The sequence below is a fragment of the Sphaeramia orbicularis genome, chromosome 22 (genome assembly GCF_902148855.1).
Source record: "Sphaeramia orbicularis chromosome 22, fSphaOr1.1, whole genome shotgun sequence".
Lineage (NCBI taxonomy): Eukaryota > Metazoa > Chordata > Actinopteri > Kurtiformes > Apogonidae > Sphaeramia > Sphaeramia orbicularis.
The window spans coordinates 33,852,675-33,877,163 of NC_043978.1; the positions used below are offsets into that span (position 1 = coordinate 33,852,675).

Sequence of the window (24,489 nt, forward strand, 5' to 3'; positions counted from 1 at the left end):
TATTAGAATAAGACTCTAATGCACAGGTGTCAAACATGCGGCCCAGGGGCCAAATCCGGCCCGTCAAAGAGTCCAATCTGGCCCGTAGGATGAATTTGTGAAATGCAAAAATTACACTGAAGATACTCATCAATAGTGTAAAAATCCTGTTATTTCAGGTTCCATACATACACATATAAACCAATTAGATCTCAGCTGGGTCAGACCAGAAAAATACTGTCATAATAACCTTTCAATAATGACAACTGCAAATTTTATTTTTGCTTTAGTGTAAAACAAAAAGTAAAAGTACATGAAAATATTTACATTAACAAACTATCCTTTTACAAAAAAAATGTGAATAACCTGAAGAAATATAAACAATGTGAAATGTCTTGAGAAAAGTAAATGCAATTTCACCAATATTACACCTGTTACTAAATGTTTTGTGTAGTTGTAATTGTAATGTAAGTTGTAATGCACATGTGTAAATGATAAACTGATAAACTGAGGCAGAATATTGTTAAAACTGTACTTGTTTTTCTTAAGACATTTCAAGTTGTTCACGTTATTCCGATTTTTAAGGAAACGATGTACACATTAGCATAATGTAATTTTACTTTTTCCACTGGTATTATTTTCTGGTCCGGCCCACTTGAGATCATACTGGGGTGAATGTGGCCCCTGAACTAAAATGAGTTTGACACCCCTGCTCTAATGTGAGCCAATCTTCTATCTAATAAGTCATTTTCATACTTGAAGTTGGTGACACTAATATTTCTGCACATAGAGCTCCATATGTGCATAACAATATAAAATAATGTAATAACATGACTGCTACACTGGCGCAGGTTGTTGAAAGGCTGTAAGTGCCCACCAGTTTATTACCAGCCTGTTATCTGTATCCCAGCAGGCTCAGTTCTATCTGCATACACATGACGCTCTGTTGCGGCCACTTCACAGCTGCGTCACCTGCAGATGGAGCCCTCTGATTGGCTGGACAGCAGGGCGGAAGTGCGTGTGGTGTCCCAGCTGTGGTGAAAACAAAACAAGATCGGACGCGACTGGTGAGTGTTGGCCGAAGCACAGCGGACCGTCTGCCTGCCGTTACGTAACATTATGATAGGTTCTGTGCGTAACAGAATGTCCACGTTATTATTAGTGTATTTCTCATGTTTCGCTCACAGTCAGATGTTTGGCTTCTGTTTCTGTCCTTGTGTTGAGCTCACGTGTGAGATGTTGTTATGTAACACAGTCTGCACAGACCATGCAGACAGCCCAGCCTGCTTCTGCTATTGTTTTATTGCACTGGTGCTGATGCAGATTCCCCGTCGCTTTCCTATCAAGTCATAAATGCTTTTTATTAAGTGTTGCGTCTGCTCATGATGTGCAAAAGCTAAAACAGTAGCAAGTTACTTCAACACCTGCAGCAATCAGCATTACAGAGCATAGTGGAAAGGTTCAGTTCTGTGCTAAAAACATGGCCCTGCTTCACTCAGGTCCACCATTATGTGCTCTTTTGTCTGGACATAAAACAAACCTGTGTGCGCCAACATGCATGCAACTGCAGTGATGAGATGTGATTTTCAATGACTGCATGGTTCTTGATGGACCATTTTGCACCAGTGTTCATTAGTCACTACTGGAGAATTTCCCAGTTACCACAGACAGACATGAGGCAAAGCAGATGGGCATTCTTTGAGTAAGGGGTATGACTTTTTGTTAACATGGAAAACTCTGATTAGGCTTTTGCTTGTGTATTATCAGTTCCAACAACTCAAAGTTAAACAAAGTGAATCTCAAAATCGCTCTCTTTGCTTCATCCAAGAATTTATATGAATATTTAGAGATTAGTTTCTGGTTATCATACTGATATAAATTCCTATGTAATGTACAGTATCTTAATCTTTGTCATGTCAGCAAGGAGCCTGAATATTCACTGGAATCATAATGTGAGTCAAATACACTTCTGTTTGAGTGCACAGTGATTCACAATGCAAATCAAACTATTACATCCTTAATTTCTGCATTTTTTTTTTTTTTTTTTTTTTTTTTTACCACAGCACAAGTACGTTTTTATCATGTAGTACAAGCAGCCAGGTATAAATTGCCTCTTATTTAGGAAGTTCTTAAAAAAACACATCAGGACTCTATAATACAGTGTTTTTCAACCTTGGGGTCACCTGAAATTTCTAGTAATTAATAAAAAAAAAACCCATCAACTTACTAATAAAAAATATATGGTGATTTGAGAGAGACAATCACAATACATAAAAGACATGACAAACTTTGAAGCTGAAACTGAAGCACTGTGGTACTGTTTGTCTTTCAAATGTTCATTGTGTTTCAGATGCTGCAGCTCTTTCATAATTCTTAGTTTGCATTATTGTTTGTTCAGTATTAATTGTCAGCCTTGTAAATCCAAGCTGGACTGACTGTACATATCCTGACCAAGGAAAATATAATTCTCACTTTGTGCAGTAATCTGCACCTGGCTTTTCTGCCTCTGTCCATAATAATATACATTATATAGACTAAATGTCAGCTAAAATTAATGTTTATTTGCAACATAGTACAGCAAACTATTACATGATCAAAAACAAATTAATTTTAGCAAAAAAAAAAAAAGTCTCCGTTTTGAATGTCTGGGGTTGCCAGAACTTTGTGATGTTAAAATGGGGTCACGAGCCAAAAACGGTTGGGAACCACTCCTATAATACATCTCTATCTGTTCAAAATTGAGCAGCTAAACATTACTAAACAAAACACAAACCCTTAATGATTGTATTGGGTTATGATGTCCACTTTGTGCTGCATATTTGAATCAAAACATTTCCACATTTTCACAGTTTCATTTGTAAAATTGTGTCTTTCAGCACCATGATGGATGAGTTGGTGCAGGACCTGGTGTCTGCACTGGAGCAGACCTCGGAGCAGACTAAGCTGGGAGAGCTGTGGGAAGAAATGGTCCTGAGTCCCCTCCAGCAGCGCCGGCAGATCCGCAGACGAAGAGGCCGCAAGCGCCATCGAGAATCCTCCCTGTATCCGCTGGAGCACAGGCGCTGCTGGATCGAGGCATCAGAGTCCAGCTTGGATGAGGCTTCGAGAGGCTACAGGAGGAATCCACCTTCAAACTTCACTGCCTCTGTGGCGAACTGTAGCGACTCCGATGACATGACAGCAACCAGCCGGTGGCACAGTCTCATGAGACCTCCAGCCAGAACTAGGCATCCCTCCTGGCCAGAGTCTGACTCTTTTACTGAGAATAATCCAGCAAGACTCAGGAGACGGAGGAAGGTGAAACGTATGACCTCTGATGTTACAGTCAGGATGCAGCAGAAGCTAAGGGTTTCTCATGTGGATGGGAAACGGAGGAGCAAGTCCTCAGGGATGAGACACCTGTCAGGATCAAAGAAGAGATCTGGTGGGTGGGTTGGAACAGACAGACAGACGGAAGGAACCAGGCTGATGGGAAAGGAACGCTGGAAGAGAAAGATCTCACTGGAGGCCAAAGAGCACAGAGAAGGTGCAGATGAGAACATGTCTGATGGGTAAGAGATTGTATGTGTACGCTGAAAACACTTCATTGTGTTTCCATATGTCATGTTTCAGTCCAGATGTGATATATTGCCCATGGTAACAACAGTATCAAGGTATAGCAATTGATATGTGCCAAGACCATCATCAATTACACATCAGCTCAAGAAATCTGTGTAACTGAAGATGCAAATGCCCCTAAAAAGGCAAAAAGCATGAATGATACCACAATGTACTGAATTGTCCTTATTTACTGCATTGAGGTGTCAGTTTCACAGAATTTGACAACTGAGATTAAATCTAGTGCCGTCTACAACCAATGACTCTGGAAAGTCATTGCCAAAACTGGCAGGGAATCATCTGCGTGTAAACTGCATGTAAACCTTGTGGGTGGACAAAAACCCACCTGAAATCAGTGTCAAACTCAAAGTCACGGGAACACAAAACCACACTTTCATGTTCTCAGTTTTAGTAAACTTCACAATAAACACAAACTTTAATCTCTGTTAGTCCGACCTGTATGAGAAAAATATGTAGACAGTCAGACCTCAAGGAAACAATGTACAATCAGCTGTTGGATCGTTGAAATACAGAGTGAAGCTGAGCCAATGGACTGTGAGAGTCAACAGCTCAAACTACTAGAAAGTCAAAAGCAGAGATGTCACGAGTAGTGCTGAATTATGTATCAGTTAAAAAGTAAAATCAGTGGTTTTTGAAAATGTTCAGTCAGGACAGTTTCAAAATATTACGAATTATAGACAAAGTTTGCTGTGTTTAACAAAGCGACAGCACTCATTGAGCTTCCTTGTAGCATGTTTCACAATAAAAGCCTTCAAGGAGTTCTGTTGATTCAAGGACAGCTGTTCGAGGGTGTTTAATCTGAAATTCTGAAAATCCCACCCCTTCCAGTTGTGCCCCATGGGACTTTATTTAGGAAAATAATTGTGTTACAGTTATTGATAGGATTGATTTACACTTATGATGTTTTTCAATTTAAAAGATAATTTTATGAGCCAAAAAGTTTGTTGTAAAACTGTTCAACCATCACTGTGAAAATATGTAAATGTGAAGACCACACACCTCATAGTTATGGAGGTGGCAACATTAGCCCCTTTTACACAGCACTTCTGTATGGGAATATTTTGCCTTTATTCCGGAACAATGTGTGTGTAAACTAAATGGTGGGATCATTTGGTCCCACCTTTATCGCAGCTTTGTAACACCCCTGGAGGTAGTAACAGAGCCATGATATTGTGGGATCATGATTCCGGAATGCTATGTAAACGGAGCACCTCTTGTTCCGCAACCAAGGTGTGACGTTTTGATGACAGCGACCCTCGTGCCTGAGAGACATTGGGTGCATACGGAGACACTGGCATGGATTCTGCATCAACTGCCCCTGGTTCTGCGGCTACGTGCCATTTTTACCCATGGCCCGAAGCCGTGGGACCCATGGCATGTAGCCGCAGCACCCAGGGCAGCTGCTGCAGAATCCATGCCAGCGTCTCCATATGCACACTATTCCCTGACTTGCGTCACCACCCATTTGATTTTGCAACATAGGTCCGCTGTGTAAAAGTCCAGCCTGTCTCACCTCAGTTACTGCTGGTCTTGGCTGTGGAAATCAGGCAATCGTGGAAAAAAAAGGTGGAATCACCATCTCTGTGTAAAAATGGCTGTTGAAACTATCACTGTCCTCGATCTGTTCAGAGTTGATGAAGATGTCTCTACAGCCTCAACATCTCTCTCTAAGAATGAGGTGAAATATACCAAAGAAATAGTTATTTTGATGTCGGTGACGTGTATTATACGCAACTAGCGATGCAGTCCATTGAACCATCTCACACAAAATGAGATGTTACTTTACTAACAACTGCAACTTTCTAACCTTGAAAAAGACTCTTTAAAATTGACAAATGTCATATGTTTAAATGTTGACAATAATTTAAACAGGATTAAAAAAGGATTTGTCTCTCACTATTGACTGTCATTCAGATTTTTCCCGATTTTAGGCACACCAGAACTGACACGACTTCAGTTTTTATAATCAGCATAACTTTATAGCGAAAACAATCGACTTTTATGGACCATTTCTTTCCTAGCTGGTATATGAAACAAACAAATCAACAACCACAAGAAACAATGAAAACATTGGATAACATTACTGAAACTCTTAAGTTAGATTCAGAGAAAAATAATTATTTACAGATATTCACTTAGTCAAGTTTCATAAAATTGTTGTCCATTTGACCTAATAATTTCTTAGTTATTTATTCTACACACACACACAAAGGGACAGGGTAAAAAATGCCCTGTTCACTTTTGGTACATGGTGTAATAAAAATATTATTGTTAGGTGCCAGTAAACCATGGTATATCGTATATATAGGACCGTGCAATATTCCTGTGTTGATATTTGGTCCTACCCTTGCCTGACATTAATATAAAGTCTTATAAAGAGCCTTGGGGCACATTATTTGTGAAACTAAGACTGTTCCGGTTGTCAAAACACATACATTTAATTTACAGTTTTGCAACAAGGCAAATGTTAATCCTGTCATTGTTTAAAGAGTCAGGATTAAAACCATACTGAAAGATGTGCTTAAAACTCTAAAAGCCCTTTTTACCCTTTAAATGGAAAGTTACCAAGGCAGTTAAACCCATAACATAAAAGTCATGGGCATAACTACTATCAGACAGAAGCAATTAAACAAGGCGACATTTAAGATGATCTATACTGCCTGTCTTCATCTAGCCAGTTGTCAATATTCAGTGTGTCCTCAACTAAACTGAAAAAATGTATCACAATCATGCCACTCCACTTTAAAGTATTGAGTTGACATTAAAAATGAATGATAGAGTCTCTTCATCCTCATCTCCTATAGCTGAAATGATCACTAGGGAGGGATCTTTGATAGTTATGCCTCCGGGCATGTGCCAGCTCATTATTTCCTTTCGAGAAATATTGTCACAAATAAATAAGTGACTTGGTGCGGTATTGATTTGTTTTGAAATAAATTCCTGTCTTGGGCTGGGTAATTAAAGCCCTGCCTGTCCCAGTATCCCACAGTGCACCCTCTTGTGTGCATTTTATTTAGCTAAACTAAATGTGGCTGTAACTGCCAGAAGAGTGGGACATTATGTTATTACAGTGAAGCAAATATTCCAATAGAGTGCAAGCCAAATGCTTAAAGTGGGGCAGGATTTGTGCCAAAGTCATTATTCTGCATCATCATTATCACTGATTACTAGTATCTCTGGTAAACCCTACTCTGGTGACATTAAGTTCAAGGATCTATCTTATTTATTTGAATAAATATAAGTAGTTTGCAGTGACGTGCAGTGGGGTTCATGGCTGGGGAGGCACTGACTCTTTCAGAGCCAGATCTACAAATATATGGTGGCCTGAGAAACTGGAATAGAGAGAGTGAGCAAAAGGAATGGACTGGGTATATGGGCTCTGCATCAAGTCAGCATAGGTAGACTGGCAGGAACTCAACAGGAAACCTTCAAAAAGAGCCCTTTCAAACTAAAAATAAAAAAAGTTTATGGTCTTACCTTTATTTGTAAATGAAATCCATGCGCCGATCCTGGTGAATTAAAGTGTATAAAAAAGAACGAAGAAGATTATAAGCGCATGAATCTGTGGACTCACAGGCGCCATCTATCATGAGGCAGGGGTACTGTTTGCCTCCCCTAGTGACTTTTTCACTGCGGTTTTATGATTAATCTGCGAGCCTAAACACATTACAGAAATACATTCCATACGTTATGCAGATTATGGAAGGATAGAGCATATAATCAGAGTGTTTGAAAGCATTTTAACTGCGATATACAGAGGGACAGCGACACAATATTTTCATCAGGTACCAGCAGAGTTGATGCGGGGAGTAGACAGTTCTGCGGGAGGCACAGCACAGCGCTGCCTCATCTCCTCCCTGTATTTGAACGGAGCATGCGGAAATTCTGCTATTCTAATTGACAAAAAAATAATAATAATAATAATAACAATATTGGATTCGAACAGAAAATGAGTTTATAGGACATACCAGCTGACAACTATCAACATTTATTATATTTTATAGTCAAGTTTTTTTTCTTTTCAAGATTGACAAGGGAGGCTCTGCCTCCCCTGCCTCCTCTGACTGCACGTCACTGGTAGTTTGTTTTATTAACTTAGATTTATAATGAGCTGATAAAATGACATATATTGTGGGAGAAGGTGGTCAGTTTTGCTGGAGGTTTGCATTTCCCATCTCTCACTTGTTCAGTGTGTTTCCTCTGATTATGTCATTATCTTTTGATCGTAATACAAATGTAAGAAGAAGACATTTGTGATAGTCAGTAATGGGTCAAACCGAAGGCTTTACATCTTCTGGTTTAATTTGTGCTGACCTCCCCAGCCTCTAAACGGTACTTGTTTTCTTACTTTATGGAAAAATCAATAGCCGTTCTGACAGAAAACAGCTCCAGAGAAGAAATAAATGGGAACACCATGGCACGCTGTCAATCATTTCTCACTTACACAACACCAACGCTCTTGATTGCTGCTCAGTATACTGCCACACTGTACTGAGGGCTCAACAATCGAATGGTTAAGTCCTGGCGGAGGCGAAGGATATGAAAAAATGGCAGCAGTGATGAGGAGTTGACAGTGGTACAACAGCAATATTTATACTCAGAGAGTGTACGGTCCATTTGATGTCAGACACAGATGCCATTGTTGAAATGTCTTTTGAACCAACTGGATTTGTTTGGTCTCCATTCATTCCATTAACCTTTTTCTTATGGAGTGTCTGGTCTCTTAAAACGTGCCTCTCCTCAAGGTCACCCCTCTTATGAGCATACTGAGCAGAGCTTTGCCTTCAGCTACCTAAGTGCAAGGGGAGCAGATGTTGGCAGCTCCAGTTGGGCTCCACATCCTTCATTAGACCTGGCCCAGCCTGCTGGCAGTGAGGCCACCTGGCACCCAGGCTGGCCCTCTGCGAGCAGGCCTCACCTGTGGGTAGACGCTGTCCCAGGTTCAGCTTCCACCTCCAGCTGTGTGGGCAGCTACTGATGATTTCATTTCGGTAACCAGGAAAAACAAAGCCTCTGTAGCAGCTTACGACTCTATCATGCCATAGTTTATATTTTGAAAAGTCTATGAGGAGTTTTTGAGAAAGCGGTGCACCATTTGCTGAAGTTAATTTTCATAAATCTCTGAGACTAATCCAATTACTGCAGCTCAGGGAGGGTGGGATAACCTTATAATCAGACACCCATGGAAGAGGGCATGGATTTGGGTTGGAACGGCTTGTTTGAAGAACCCACAGATCCATTGTTATCAGCGCTTTGCCCCCCTCCGTTGCTGCCTCTTCTTTATTCCTCTGCAGATTGAGCCTGGGCTCAATAAATGGTGGCTAGCCTGTAATCTCTGTGCAAACTGCCTCTGCCTCTCCCAGGAGCTGAGGATTATATCCTAATGATTAGTGCTCATCTGGATACTGTGTTTTGCTTCACCTCTTTGGCTTGTATAGAAACAATAGGGCCACATGGGGAGCTGAGTTCAGCCCTAAAACACTGGAATGCACTATTTGATTTTGCCCTTGCCTTTGTTTCATCACGGACATATTGTATTTTATCTAATTAAGACTTATTTGTTTGTAAAGTACTTTGTATATAATCTGCAGTGGAATATTGTCGCCTTTTGACAGGGGGATGTGCTGCTCGGTACATGGCTTTGTATGATGCATACAGTGAGGTCTGAACTGTACTGAAACCTTGGAGAGACAAACACCAAGTTTGCTGAAAATGTTTGTCAACTTTTCTTGTCAAAGGTCACTGCTGCAGAGAGAAGAGGTGTTGTTTTTGGTCCCAAGAAAAATGGGCGTCTCAATTATTCATGCCATTAATTAGGCAGTACTTAATGGAAACGGTCTCACATCGGCCCTGTGCTGCTCCAAGCGACATCACATTACACCTTTAATACGGATAAATACTTAATGGGCGTCTCTAATTAATTGTTTATACCTGTGATTCTTTTTCAAACTTTGCACAAAATCTCTCTAATAAAAGACCAACAAATTTTTTCAACTTAATAAATAGAGGAATACGCAGACCTGTAGCAAATAAATAGTTTTTGTTTACTCTTGTTCTTAAAAATAAGACAGGAAGGGGCAGTCATGTGGTTGGTTCCTCTGCTGCCTTCCAGATGCCAGCGTCCAGAGGTGGGCTATGGCTGAGCAGCGGTCTGGGGAATGAGTCTGGAAGGAGGGCTGAAGGGATGGGATGAAGGGGGGGTAGGGGGGTGCAGGGTGGTACTGCTTGCCTAGACCAGACAACTTCCAGATTCCCCGGAGAGGCCTGCTCCATCTCACATCTGCTTCTTCTGGATGTGTGGGGAGATGATGTTGGACCATCTGGCTAGGAAGACGTACAGGCTGGACGGACGTCTTTCTGATCTTGCCGTCACTGGCAGGCCTCTGCAATATGGCAAAGCACCGTATCAGCGCATATCTGACCCTCTAGCCTCCCCTATAAGCAAGGTCAGTGGCAATAAACAGACAGCAAAATGCAACGCAATCAAAAGCATCAGGCTTCCTTGCTGGAGTAACAGAAGGGGATTTAATCAAGTCTCATTTAACAAACATTCATAGGAAATAAATACACTCCTGATCCAAATTTTAAGACTAGTTGAAAAATTCACACAAAAAATACACATTTTGCGCTGTTGGGTCTTAAAAAGGTTCTAAGTGGAGTTTCAAAATACAAAAAGAAAGAAATAGGAGTGAGACAAAAAAAATTGAGTAAGCAATTTATTGAAAACAACAATTAAAGTGAAATAGATTGCTCATCAACCAATCAAAAGTTTAGACCACAGCCTTTAAAAGCCTAAACCTGTACAAAAATGTGGAATGTGTCATTTTCTGTCAGGTATTCACACTGTCATGACCTCCTGAATAGAATAGAATAGAATTGAATAGAATAGAATGAACTTTATTGTCATTGTACATTGTACAACGAAATTAAAAAGTGCGATCCTAAAAGGTACAATCCCTGACATAAAAAACACACATACACAATCACACTCGCATAATAAATAGATAAAGAAAGTAAAAACACAGACACAATCACACTACCATAAAATAGGTAAAAAAATAAAATAAAAGCACACAGGCACAGTCACATCCTATTGCACTATCTTTTAGCAGCATTCAGTGCATTAACTGATGGCAAAGGCAAAAAAGCTTTCTCTTTTTGAACGTGGTTGGATTGTTGAGCTGCATAAGCAAGGCCTCTCGCAACGCGCCGTCGCTGCTGAGGTTGGATGCAGTAAGACAGTCATTTTGAATCCACTGTCTGGAACTGATGTCCATGTTTGTCAACTTTCCTTGCCATCCATCTCCAAATGTTCTTAATTGAATTTAGATCAGGGGAACATGCAGAACGGTCCCAAAACAGTGACATTATTCCTTTGTCAGGTGGGCCGTGTGAACTGCAGCGTTGTCCTGTTTTTAAACCCAGTCATTACCACTCAGACCAGGACCCTCAGTCATGAGGGATGCCCCCTGCAACATCTCCACATAGCCATCCACTGTTTGACGCCCTTGCACAACGATGCCATCTGATGGTTACTGGGCTGCAGTTGGCACCAGCTTAATTTGGGTCGAGGATCGTCCCATGTCTTGACAAACAGCCAAACAGCCTCTGACTCAGTACTGGTGACATTTTTTGGGGTCTACCACTTGACTTTTTTGTTCCATAACCATCAAGATCTTTTAAGGAAGTTCCAGATAGTGGATTCAAAATGACTGTCTTACTGCATCCAACCTCAACAGCAACAGTGTACTGCGAGAGGCCTTGGTTATGCAGCTCAACAATCCGTACCCAATGTACCTAATTTGAGGTGAAAAACATGAAACTCTTTAAACACTTTCACAGTTTGGTACGGAAAATGAACCGGGAGCATTTTCAGAAATGCAGGGATCAAAAAGAAAAGAACTATCCATCACAAATTAAACATATATTTGCATCTTATGACCTGAACCAGGGCGGTGGTTCCAGCACCAGCCATCACGGGCCTCTCTGTGTGGAGTGTGCATGTTCTCCCCATGTCCCCCACGGTTTATTGGTCAATCTAGGTGTGAATGTGTGAGTTAATGGTTGTTTGTAAATGTCAGCTCTGTGATGAACTGGCGTCATGTCTAAGGGCTACCCCACCTTCACCCAACAGTAACAGGGATAGGCTTCACCATCCCCAAAACCCTCATGAGGACCAAGTACTTCAGGTAATGGATGGATGGATATTGTGAGCCAAACATTATAACACTTAGGTTTACAGTGATGCTGTAGTTACTAGAAATGGGAATCTTCACTGGCATTTTGATTCAATTAAGCATCTCAATATATCACATCCTCTATAATCCTGTATAGGAATATGACTGCTTTTTCCTCAGTTAACATAAGCAGCCAGGTGAACCTGAACTCACTTCTACAACAGACTACAACACATTACATTAAATTTATTATGAGCTGCATGTTTTCAAAACAAGTGTCTATTTGACCAATCTTGGCACATCACAACAATAACACAATACTTTACAAGTAGTAGTGTGAATATTCACATTATTCAAATTCATCCAGTTTTGTCCATATTGCATCCACTGACAGATTCCTACAATTTTAATAGTTAATGGTGAAATCAGAGATGTGAGAAGAAAATCACAATATCTGAGTTGTGTAGAGTTTACATGTTTAATTAACCCATCTATTGATTAACCATGATAATATAGTGACTGGAAAGAGTAGAACAGTATTACTATAGATATAACCTTTGCCACTTTAAAAACGGTGCCAAAAATATGTATTTATTCATTCATTTTCTAAATTGCTTAATCATCAGAAGAGGTGCAGGGATGCTGGAGCCTTTCCAGATATCAACAGGCAACAACCATTCACTCTCACAATCACACCTGTGGGTGATTGACCAGTTAACCTATGGAGGTGCATTTCTTTGGACAGTGGGAGGAAGGTGAAATATTTGGAGAGAACCCACCCAGACACAGGGAGAACATGCAAACTCTACAGAGAAATGTCAACTGTAGGATTGAACCCAGGACTTTCCTGCTGTGAGATGACAGTATTAACCACTGCATCACCATTTATTTATTTATGTCTTGATTTTTTTTTTTGTTGAACCTTGCAGTTTATGGTGCTGTATATGGTATTGTATTCTGTGACCATCAAAATCCCGCATTACCTTTCCTTTGTGTGGTTCTGGCATAAAGTAAAATGGCTGCCTTTTTTTGTGATGGGCCCATTTCTGTAAATGTTCAAACTGTACAGGTGTGTGAAGTCTTTGTTGTTTTCCAAAAGTGAACATCATTTCTCACCTAGACTGTCAGCTGAGTGACAACTTACTTCTAGAGTGAAGAAATCCTTCTATGAGTCTCTTCATCTTTATCACTTCCTTTCCTCCACCCCATGACCTTGAAGTGTCTGGATGTCCCAGACCACGATGGCTGAGGTGTGAGATAGGCAGAGAAACCCAGGGCAGTCTGGGTTGGTGGGGTGGGGGTTGGGGGTGTATGTGAGGAGGAAGAGTAACAGGGGTTGCCTGAGGGTGTGGAGAGGATCAGCTATGGAGTGGTCCAGGCAGTCAGCAGTCACAGCCCTCACAGCAGATGTTGGCCAGTTGTTGTGTGGAAGCGGCACGTCTGTGAGTCCCTCTCTGTGTGTGGGGCACACCCAGAGGGAGGGGCGGGCAGGGGAATATGTTTCGCTCTCCTGTCATCCTCCACAACGCAGGCCAGATTAGATTGGAGCTGACAGCGGAGGATATTCAATTAGATTGTGCATGTCACTCAGTGGCTTCGATCAGAGTCTCTCCTCATGCCTTTGTGTTTGCTATCGCAACAAGGGAGCACACGGCACGCTCTGTCTTTTTGTGTCATTTCCATTTATGTCGACCTCTAGCTTCGGACTTCTTCATTATTTTGATTATTGAATGATACATGTTAAATATTGACATTACAGGGGCATGTAAATTTTTGATTTACATTGTTCACTTTTCAGATGCTATAACATTGTCTGACCTAAGAAACCATTAGGTCTGAGATGTCAAATCAAAACAGAATTCTTCATCCTCAAATGTCAATTATATTAAACAAACAGGTCAATAACTTGATGTTTTTCCTCTTTATTTGCAGTGAAACCAGCAGTACATGTAGCAGCGACCCTGGCCTTTTCACCAACGATGAGGGAAGACAAGGTAGAAAAAAATTTGGACCAGCAGTATGAATGAATATCCAGCACAAAAACTGCATGGTATTAGGTTAAAATTAGCAAACGAACAGTTTAATTAATTTTTGTTCTTTGAAGGAACACAATCCTGCTAGCGTACAAAAGATGATGAGTTGTCACATTTGGACAGTACCCCTACTGCACTCTGAGGGAATGCTGGGGCAAGACTGGGAGGATTTGATACAATGGGCTGGTTGCTGGGCACCCAGGCGACTCTAATAAGACGTTGTCATGTCGTGTTAATGAGCGCTGAAGCCTTTGCTAATCTCATTAGCCGTGGCGGGGCCAGGCGGCCTCTGATTTAACAGTTGTCACTACACCTTGACTGTGAGAGGCATGGTTCCTGTGTGCGCTTTGTTGACTGACAGGTCTGAGGAGAGTCTGCTGTCTGGGGACTAGACTAGTGTCATCTTGTCGCTTGGTCATGAGTAGTTAAAGGACTAGTTTACCCTAAACTGGAAATTCTGTCATTAACAGTGCATTCTTTGGAGTTTGTAAGGCCACCAAACCCACAGAAAGTTATCTCCTGTGGTTCAGCATCAGGCAAAAAAAGAATTCTGAATATCATGTTCATAAATTGGATCAAAAACAAGATACCATAAGTTTCAGCACTGTTTAATTTTACTGTTTGCTCAAATGGACAGTATCAACTTTCCGTGTCCATCATTTGAAGGAAATACTGTGGTTTTGTGTGCATTCTCTTAACATACAGCTGTAGTTCAAAGCATGCAGTGTGTAGATATTCCAGAAACTTGTTAAGTGTAATTTAGTTGTATTAAGTAGGGGCGACACGGTGGTGCAGTGGTTAGCACTTGTGCCTCATAGCAAGAAGGTCCTGGGTTCGATTCCAACACCAGTCAACAGGGGGTGGGACCTTTCTGTGTGGAGTTTGCATGTTCTCCCCGTGTTTGCGTGGGTTCTCTCCGGGTACTCCAGCTTCCTCCCACCATCCGAAGACATGCACTGATAGGTTAACTGGTTAATCTAAATTGCCCATAGGTGTGAATGTGTGAGTGATTGTTTGTCTCTATATGTCAGCCCTGCGATGAACTGGCGACTTGTCCAGGGTGTACCCCACCTTCGCCCCTATGTAGCTGGGATAGGCTCCAAGCGACCCCCGTGACCCTAGTGAGGATAAAGCGGGTTCAGAAAATGAATGTATTAAGTAATAGCTAGTACTTGTTCCCCTTGGTGGAAAAAAGTTTTGCATTGAAACCTGAAGTCTGCAAGTCTTATAAAAGTGTGTACATTTTATCTGCAAATTCTACATGATGTATGAAAAGTAGTCATTGTGAGGTAAAATGGTCCTGTCAGTGTGCTCCTATTAAATGTGATGTTTTAGATTCATATTACTACAGTGTTAATGTGTATTTTGCATCATACTGCTACATACATCACAGAATTACATTTTTCAGGAGTACTGAATACTGGCGTGTTTCCAGCTTTGTGACAGTGGATTTTTCTGCCATAAGGGGGTTTGAATAGTTGAAAATAGTTGCATTTGAAAAACCACAATCTGAAAAATAACTAAAGCTGTCAGACAAATGAAGGGCAGTAAGCAGGACAGTATTTGCCTTTAAGGTGTAGTGGAGTACAAAGTATGAAGTATAAAGTTAGTCCACAGCAGTGACTTGTTACTAAGCAGTGCCACCTCTTTTTCCTGTGTATAGGTGATGATGAGCAAAGTGATTGGTTCTTCGAGGGGGACTGTGGAGTCGGGACAGGTGTGGCCGGTCTTATGACCAACTGGGACTCAGACAGCCAGCTTTCCCTCGAGGATAGCCGTCCTTCGCCCACTTTCCTGCAGCCTGCACGGCCCTCCCACAGAGGTAGAGGAGGATGTGGTTTCATCCATCACCGCTGTAAAAATAGTGAAAAGTGATTGCAGATGATTTGAGATGCTTTACCCAGATTTATTCAGGGAAACCTGTCTTCAAGTTTCCATACTAACTTCTTCTCGTAGGCTTTTCAGGTCACACTTTTCTTTTCAGTTTCTCAATTGAAATGTTCAGGTTGCTTTTATTTACTGTATATCAAATGAGTTTTACCTTGTTCATTACATTGAATATTGTATAAACTGTCTTCCAACACTGTTTTTCTGACCGCCTCTACACAGACAAAGGTGAATGTTGTGTTTTGTGCTTCGCAGGGTGTCATTCACGTCTGAAACGACTACCTCGCACTGCTGCCTGCTGCATCAGAAAAGACAGAAGGCGGCTTCCCAGCAAGGTTAAACCAACTGGCATTTTCCTCTTCATAAATCTTATTAGAATCGGAATCAGAATAATTCACTATCTCTCATGACAGAAAGTCATCTTCAACGTGGATTATTCACAATCAGACAAACATGTACTGAAAACAAATTTTTAAAAATGCTGTTTTATGCTGTCTGTGTTTTCCAGAGCAGCAACATGCCGGTATTTGTGGAGAGGCTACGACACTTTTCTCAAGACCCTTATCAAAGAGAGTAAGACAAACTGTTTATGATTCTTATTTGTTTCATCCATTTGTGTTTAGTAATGTCATTAAACTTTGATCACTTCTTATAGTTTTTGGCTGCCTTCTGTTGGGATACGGGACCGAAGCCAGGTATGTTACATGACAGTGTTTTTTTTTACTCTCTTACCAGACGTTATTATTTACATTGTGCTGAGACTGTTGAACTGAAACTTCTCAAATCTAAATGTTATTGATTTCCAGTTGAACCCTTTGTGCCCATTACCCGTGTGTCCTATTGACATGGTGTCAGAGAGCTCCCGTCTCAGATGTTCCTCCTCAATCTGCACAAACAGGTAGCTGATGCCATGTTAAATAACGCAGCCTCTCAAGGGCCTATTGGAAACACCATTCAGTCTTTACAATTAAAGCTCAATATATTGATGTACAAGTCTATGCCCAACTCACTTAAATGAATCAGTTACAGAGCATAGGTCGCTGTTAACTAGAGTAATCTATGTTAAGTTGATGCCTCAGAGACTTTGGGTGTGTTTGTGTGGGCAGATGTGTTCAGTGGACTGTTCATTGTCAAAATGTGATTAGGCTGTAAAAAAGGGGAATTCACACTTAAATGTGTGTGACTTGAGTAAGTTGTTTTGTTTGTGGATTCTTGCCAGCTTTGAAAAATATTCATGGAGAAAGATGTTAAATGCATGAGTTTTTTTTTTTTTTACAGTGGTGTATAACATACAGATGCACACTCATGTAAAATATGTGTTCATACTTATCCAAATTGCAGTCCTGGCCTGCATTCTGAACTGAAGTGACAATACACAACTATGCAAGTAAAACAGTTCTATGAAACTGGATGCAATAACACTTCAGTTCAATAGTTTTGAAGGTCAGTGTTCTGAAATAGAGAAATAGTATGTGTTGACATAGTTGTAATGCAGATTCAAATCCCAGCATTTCTAGGACTGCACAAAAAAAAAAAAAAAAAATTCAAAAAGGTTTATCCAAAAGATGTTTGTCAAAGCGTCACATCGCTCCCAGTCGTCCCTGGAACTGTTGGATCTGCATGGGGGACCGTGGAGAAGCTGAGCAGCCCCTTGGCCTCGAGACTGTGGGACTCCACATTGTATTGTTTCCACTCTTTCACTATTTATGGTGCATTCTTAATTTTGTTTCACACATGCTCTTTTTCCACCCTCTCTCTTGGGTTATTTCACAGAGTGCTCCACCGCTCCTTGATGAGGGGCAAAAACACGACTGCTATGAAAAGCCCCCGACTTCTTAGGGCTTTCTTTTCTAAACTGGCCCTTTTTTCTCCACCTGAAAGGTTCCTTCAGATTCCAGTTTGAGGCATTGTGAATACTAATTTCTCTCTATTAAAAAGCCCTTATATCCCTGCCATGCTCTCATTTGAATGGCGGACTCAGGGGAGACCTCTTAATTCCTTTATAGTGGGGATTCAAGACCCTTCACTTCAAAAAGTATAAATCATACTCCCAAATGATTGAGAGAGAGAGGGGGGATTGACGAGAGGGGCTTCTGATGTGTCCCGTTGGACGGCACGGGCTGAATCTATCTCCCCAAGCTGCTCAAATCCACTCTCCAGCGAGTTGGCTCCTATGTCCTTACGACCCAGCTCTGCACACATGGCACCGTTTACTTCCTCTCACTTGCCTCTAAACACACACGCACATACAAACACAGGCGCAGACAGACAATTACTGTTTTTATTCTTCATGACAGCAACACTTCCTAGATTGCTCATGTCTGCTCCTAAATACCCACTCTGGATTCCACTTAACAGCTTGCTTGCATGATCAATTTCTAGGCCTAAACTCCCATGCATCTGACTTTTCTTTGTTTTCAAACACCCTTGAGAGAAAAGTGTTTTCTCCGTGGGCAGAGTGTAAGCATTAATCTTATACCGCGGCCAGGCTGAAATGATACTGTATTAATAAAAGCTGTCATCTCCTGTTTAGCAGGAGTTGACGGCGACAATCAGAGATTTGATGTTAAGTGATAAAGGCTGTATGAGGTTGCATGCTGTTTATCCTCGTATCGGCGTGTGAATAGGCGCGATGCTTTGTGGGATTTGGCTGTAATGCTCGGGGCTGGTGACCATGTTAAAATGCATAACTGCCTCCCACCTGAGCCAGGCAGCAGCAGCTTTTATCTATTGACTTATTTATTTCTAAATGACACTTGTGCTGTGAGATAAATCATAGTCTTACGCCACTCCCTTCCCAGTTTTCATTTTAATTGTGAGATCTTGGTGTCAGCAGTTAGTATATTGGTGTGAGTGGCCTATTGATTATTGATTTGGCGCTATTGATTATGTTCCCTGGAGACCCTAATCCTTTCTGATTCATTTGAATACCTCTATTAATCTTGAGATCCTGCTCGCACCTGAAGCGCCATGTACCCTAATGAAAATAGATGGCCATTTTGTAACTGCAGCTCCTCACTCCTCTTTTGATTTATTATTTTTAATTGATATATTTGCTTTTGGATGTGTGTGCCAAAATTACAATTGACCCTGTGTCAGTGCTGTTTTACTCTGTACCCTAAGGGACTATGTTGCATTTAGAAGTCTCTCATATGACCTGAAAAATCTATCTTGGAGACTTTTTCCTCAGTGTCCTTGTGTCTTTGTTAGAATTTAGTTGTTGTTGGCCATCTTTATTACATATTGCTTGTCTTTTCACTGCTCATTGCCTCTAAGTCAATCTTTGTTTTCTCATCACAGTTTCAGTATATTTAGGGACAAAACAACTGGCCAACATCTGTCATGTTGTTAAAAATGATGAAGTAACAGATGTTAAATAATAAAAACAGTGCCGTGCATTTTTACCACATCTTTCAGATTTACACAGAGCCACGTAACATGCTTATAAAAAGCCTTTGGGTTCTGTTCTGAGATGAATGGTGGTGTTTTGCCTTGGTTAATGAGCCAGCTGATGGTATTCTCATGTTTGATTAGCATTGTGCTGAGTGTCTCAGTAGGTTCCTGGTGGCCCCGGAGCTGCTCTGCCCCTCAGCTCTCAGCAGCAGGGGAGGGCCCTCGCCTCCCTCCAGGCTGCAAGGGTCCCCGTTGTGCCTTGGCCTCAGTGTAATGAGGGAAGAGATGGAGGGATGGACCTCCACACATTGAGACCAAATGCATCAGGGTATTACTTTTAATACCGCAGGCGTGCCTCGTGAAATAATGCGACGTTTAAACGGGGATCGATTTTAGAATTAAAAAGTTAGTTTGCAAAGATTTACTGTGGGGAGTTCAATGCCTGAGCTCTTTATCAGGGGCGCAAATGGCTGGTTATGTGCTGTCCGACAGAGGTACGATTGAGGGATCGATAGGCGCGTGATTTACTAACTGGAGTACAGGTAATCAATAAGTATAAAAGTAAATGAAATATGCATTACTGGGATTTTATTAGAGAGGGGTAGCAGGGAGAGAATAACGGTCAGGCCATTTATTTTTATATCTATTGATTATACAACATAGAGACTTCGCTCAAAGCGTGCCCCGCACAGCTCTCGACACCCAGAGCCTGCACACCCGTCATGTGATTTATGGGTGTTGAGGTCATGGAACAGGCTGCCTGCTAAAAGGCTGCCCTGACGGGGCCTTATTGTAGCACGAGCCTGTTAGAGTTGTGAGCTTTATGTTGCCGGCAGTATTCGATGAGCCTCGCTGGTTAACAAGGAGCTCTCGTCTCTATGATGCAGTCTGTCATGATTTACTTGTTATTTTTGAAACAACATCCCATACTTACATATTACAGTTTGAATATAAAGTAATTCAGTTTAAATCATTTTCTGCCATTGTGCCACATATAAGTAGAATTTTCCCTCTGTTTTACTGTATCTGTCGCTTTCTTCTTTACACACAAACACCTACACACATCAGCTGTTTCTGCACCCAGTGATGGATCAGACCTTGACCTTAACTTTACATCCCACAAGTGAGCTCTATTAAACTGGTGTGTGTAGGGTGGGGGGGGGGTTTCCTATTTCAGGGCTCCTGACATATGACACAAGAGCCATAGAGCAGGTGTAATTTGTTTACATGAACTCTGCCGTGACTCAGCTGCATACACACACCAGCCCCTCTCCTCACCAAATGGTTCATTGTGGAGAAAATATAGATTAATGACAAAAAATTAATATGCGGCAAAGTAAAAACGCGCCAAATGTAAATTGCTAGATTTGCAACTGTGTTTACTGACTCCTGTGAAATTCTGCATTTTCACATGTGGATGGGAGCCGCATCATCATATTTGTGAGAGTCATTGGGCTGTTTGTGTGTCCCCCAGGCAGAATACCATCAATCCGGGGCTGTTTTGTACAGAAGACATCAGACGGAGGAGAAGGAAACCAGAAGCTGTGTCCCTCATGTCAGGTAAAACTGTTCATACATACTGATGAACCTGTGTCCTCCTTAACTTACTGATTAACTCTTAACTTTTGTGTTTATTATATAGATTTTATGAAATTCTGCTTGTATGGTAACGAGTGAAGTCTGTAAGTGCGGCAGAGTTGAAACTCAGGGAAGTGTACAGCTAAGTGTTATGTCTGGAGCTTTCTGTTTAAGGCAGAAATGTGATGTGGAGTTCTCCCGATTGGAGGTGGCACCGAGCAGCAGCCGTTGTGTGCGTTTGGACCAGTGGAGCTGCCTTTTTTCATTAGACTGATGGCTCGGGGCCTTGTGTCTTTGCCGGATTGAAATCTGAATTGGTTTGTCCACCTTTTCTTCTGCGTCCCCTCTCTGTGCTCCTCTCCTGCAGCTGCTGTTTGTCATTTAAATAACAAATGCTGGTGGTTCCCTGATTTAGTGAGGGGTGCAGGCCTCTGATGTATATTAATATTGCCGCACGGCGCACTGTACCAGGGTCCATCATTCATTTGGATAAAAGAGGTGGAATTTAAAAACAGCCAATGCTTTACTTGGATACAGATTGCATCCATTTATTGCACTGAGTGATGGAACGGCCGGCAACTCTGTCCTTCACCTCCCTAGCGCTGAACCACTTCCCATAAAAGTAAAAAAGGATTCACCCCTACCCTTTAAGGACCCCTCATATTCAACACACTGAGCGAGGGACATCCCTCAGTCTCAAGACAGTTAACAGATCCAATTGAAGAACCATGTCAGCATCATAAAGAAAAACAATAACTGACTAATTTGATTTTCGCACATAAAATAAAATAGTAATGGTATCTGTGCAAAACATACACATGTAAGTAAGTGCTATTATAAAGCCATTATCATTTTCAATTTTCACATGAATTCATTACAATTCCTTTTAAAGATATTACACTTTAATATCATTTTTGAAATATTTTATTTTGTTTTTGGGAGTAAATGAATGCACTATTATCTTGTCCTCAAATTGCATAACAGAGTCTGTGATTGGCACATCCCTCCTCATCCCTTTTCAGTGTTTTCCTGGTTCTTGAGTCTAGTGCCCCCTGTCTACTGTGATTTATCATGCATCCCCTGTCGTCCAATGTCAGTTTCTGCAGCTGCAACTGCTCTGTATAAATCTTTACTTTGGCAGCCTGCTGCACCATGTCTCTCCTCAGTAATCTCACCACTGCCAGGAGATGCACATTCAGTCTGACAAGCTTTCACACTCTCTGTGTACAAATGTTGGTTGTTGCCATTCTGCCATAAATGTGTACAGAGTCGAAATCAGATTCAGTGATTTGTTGAGTGGAGCTGTGTTCTGGTAAACCTCATGTTTGCATGGAAAGATTGTTTACTGCATTTAGAAGGGAGAACGCCGTACTTCCTTGTGTTGATGTTAGCGAACACGACAGCCAAGTCTTTGTTTGAGTTGGCCAGAGGAAGTGGATTGTTATATGTGTTAGTGGTTGATTTGAAACTCTGTAATCAGGAGTGAAAATGGTCTGCGGCTGGAGGTGTCTTCCTGAGCTCCATGGGGAATTACTGAGGCGGTACCCAGCTGTTGCTTTGTCTTCTTTCTTTACCCTTTTAGCACTTCCACAGCAGTGCTGAAGCTGGTTGTAGAAAAAAAAAACAACTTATCAAGCCAGGTATCTGTTTGGATTAGATGACCACTCCATTTCTCAGCCTTAAATTGGCCATTTTCTACTTTTCTCACACCATCAATCTGCCAATGCAACTCAGTCCACCAACTCTGCTGCAGGTATAGAGTAAGACACATCAGTTTTCTATTATGTTACTGGATATTATTAAAACAGTTGTACAGTTATAAAGTGTATTTCGGGTTAGATATCTTGTGCCATGAGTACAATATAGAAACACTGCCACACAGCCCAGTGATTAAGACTGATATTCAATACATTTTATACACTCCACAATTTTGGGAGAATTATTTGTAAGATAAATCAGTAAGTGTAAAGATCCTGATGGATTTTAATAGCCTTGGCTGGTCTCATGCACAGCCTAATTAATTATTGCAATTTCCCTCCTCCCCTGCTGTCTTCTTTAATGCCCTTCATCTTTATTACATACAGAGATGGTGGTAATAAAGTCAAACTTGTCCTGATTTGGTTTGTCACTTTGAGTGGTGGAGGACTTTTTTTTTCACTTAAGCTTTTATTGAAATTTTATAAACACAGTCACCAAAAACCAAAAAAACCCTAAAAACCCAAACAAACCTTGCTTGGGTAGCAACACTGCATTCACATTATTCAGTCCTTCCGCCTAATCAGTCCATTTATTCCTTTTTTTTTTGTCCATTTGCGCTTCTTGTAGTCACAGTTTGTGAGTTATTTCTTCCATTGTATACATTCCTTCAATAATTGCGAGATGGACCTACTTTTAACGTACTTTCACAGCAAATAACAGAATAGATGCCCTTAAATGTTAATATTATCATATCCTTCTTAGATTATTCAAAGTAACATATTATAAATACTTACAATTACTTCAGCATTGTCTTATATTGTTATTGCATTGTGTAAATGTTAATACTGCTTCCTCAAGTGGACTGAACTGAGTCATCCTGTGTGTATATGAACGATAAATATATAATGAAACAATAGCAGTGAGATGTTTTTCCAAGAAAAAAAGAGGTGAAGACTCATTTTGATAAATAAAATGAGGTTGTATAGCAGAACATTGTGTTTTTAATTAGTTTTTGAAGTAAATTATAGAACAAAATGTTACCACAAAGGCCAGTTTTACCTTTTCTGCCAATAAATAGCATGAAATGAGTAAAAAAAAGTATACATAATAGCAATAATAAAAATATAAAGTTCCTGATCAGTCGAACCTACAGTCTGATTACCTGTCCTCTGTGTTGTATGTGGATGAGTCTTTGTTTTAAATCAGGGGCTTATGGGAAATTAAGATGCCTTTTAATTTTAGAGCAAATAATGACGACTTAAAGAAAATAATTCCTTCATGTAATCTGATGGTTTTAAGGGTCTAACTATATTGTGATTACTACATATTTAGTAATTATAATACATTTTATTGAAAGGCACCTTTCTAAACAGAAGACATCAATAAAACAATACGACAGTAACATACACATAATATACAAGACGACACATGTACAAGAGAATGGAGAATAAATATGATAAATAAAATAAAAGCAGGAGTTATGGTATGGAGTGAACAGATGAGTGAACATCTGTGAACAGATGAGTTTTGAGGTTTTGTCTATAATGTTGATGTCTTCTGCTTTCCAGAGATGAGCATTAGAGCATCTGAAGGCTCTGAGTCTGAGATTTAGACCATTAGATTATTTAGATAGCTCACATTTCAGGATATTTTCTGTAGTAAACTGGTTTTGTCAAAGCCTTTAAACTTTGACTGACCTCATCAGACTGAATGTGATGTGTACACACTGCGTTGTACCACATGTGGGTGCCCATGTGGAGGCCAGCCCCTCAGTCAGCCCTGCTGCTTCTCCCTTCCTCTCTGTCTTCATGTGTCTCCTTGCCTGAGCAAGACGGCTACGTGACAGATCACCGGCATCGGAGGCCCGCCGTGTTCCTGCCCGGCGGTCCGGCCCCCTCTCATTAATGCCCAGGCTGGTGCGAGGGCCGTATGGCAGCACAAGACAAATAACGCTACCACTCAGCCATCACTTCTGCTGACAGAAATGCAGCCCACCGCACTATTTCGCCCTCTCCGGCTCCACTCCGCACCCTGCTCGCGTCCTTCAAAAACCCCATCTCCTCCGTCTCCACCTGCACCTGCCTGAACTGCTCAACCAAACTTTCATGGTGGTTTCGCTGTTGCTG

General features: G+C 41.1%; 1 protein-coding gene across 3 annotated transcripts in view; it reads left to right on the plus strand.

Moving 5' to 3' along the window:
* Positions 1 to 961: 961 nt before the first annotated feature.
* The window catches only part of LOC115413612 (G patch domain-containing protein 2-like), a 61,414-nt gene continuing 37,886 nt past the window's right edge, over positions 962 to 24,489 (plus strand). Inside the window, exons 1-9 of one of the 3 annotated variants that reach the window (XM_030126602.1) lie at positions 962 to 1,046; positions 2,856 to 3,530; positions 13,707 to 13,768; positions 15,471 to 15,629; positions 15,950 to 16,029; positions 16,203 to 16,267; positions 16,350 to 16,389; positions 16,501 to 16,592; positions 20,562 to 20,647. In XM_030126602.1, coding sequence (XP_029982462.1) covers positions 2,860 to 3,530; positions 13,707 to 13,768; positions 15,471 to 15,629; positions 15,950 to 16,029; positions 16,203 to 16,267; positions 16,350 to 16,389; positions 16,501 to 16,592; positions 20,562 to 20,647 — 1,255 coding nt within the window. In that variant the 5' untranslated portion in view covers positions 962 to 1,046; positions 2,856 to 2,859. Of the gene's footprint in view, positions 1,047 to 1,893; positions 1,932 to 2,855; positions 3,531 to 13,706; positions 13,769 to 15,470; positions 15,630 to 15,949; positions 16,030 to 16,202; positions 16,268 to 16,349; positions 16,390 to 16,500; positions 16,593 to 20,561; positions 20,648 to 24,489 lie in introns of those variants that run through there. The other 2 variants (XM_030126600.1, XM_030126601.1) reach the window with 2 other exon arrangements.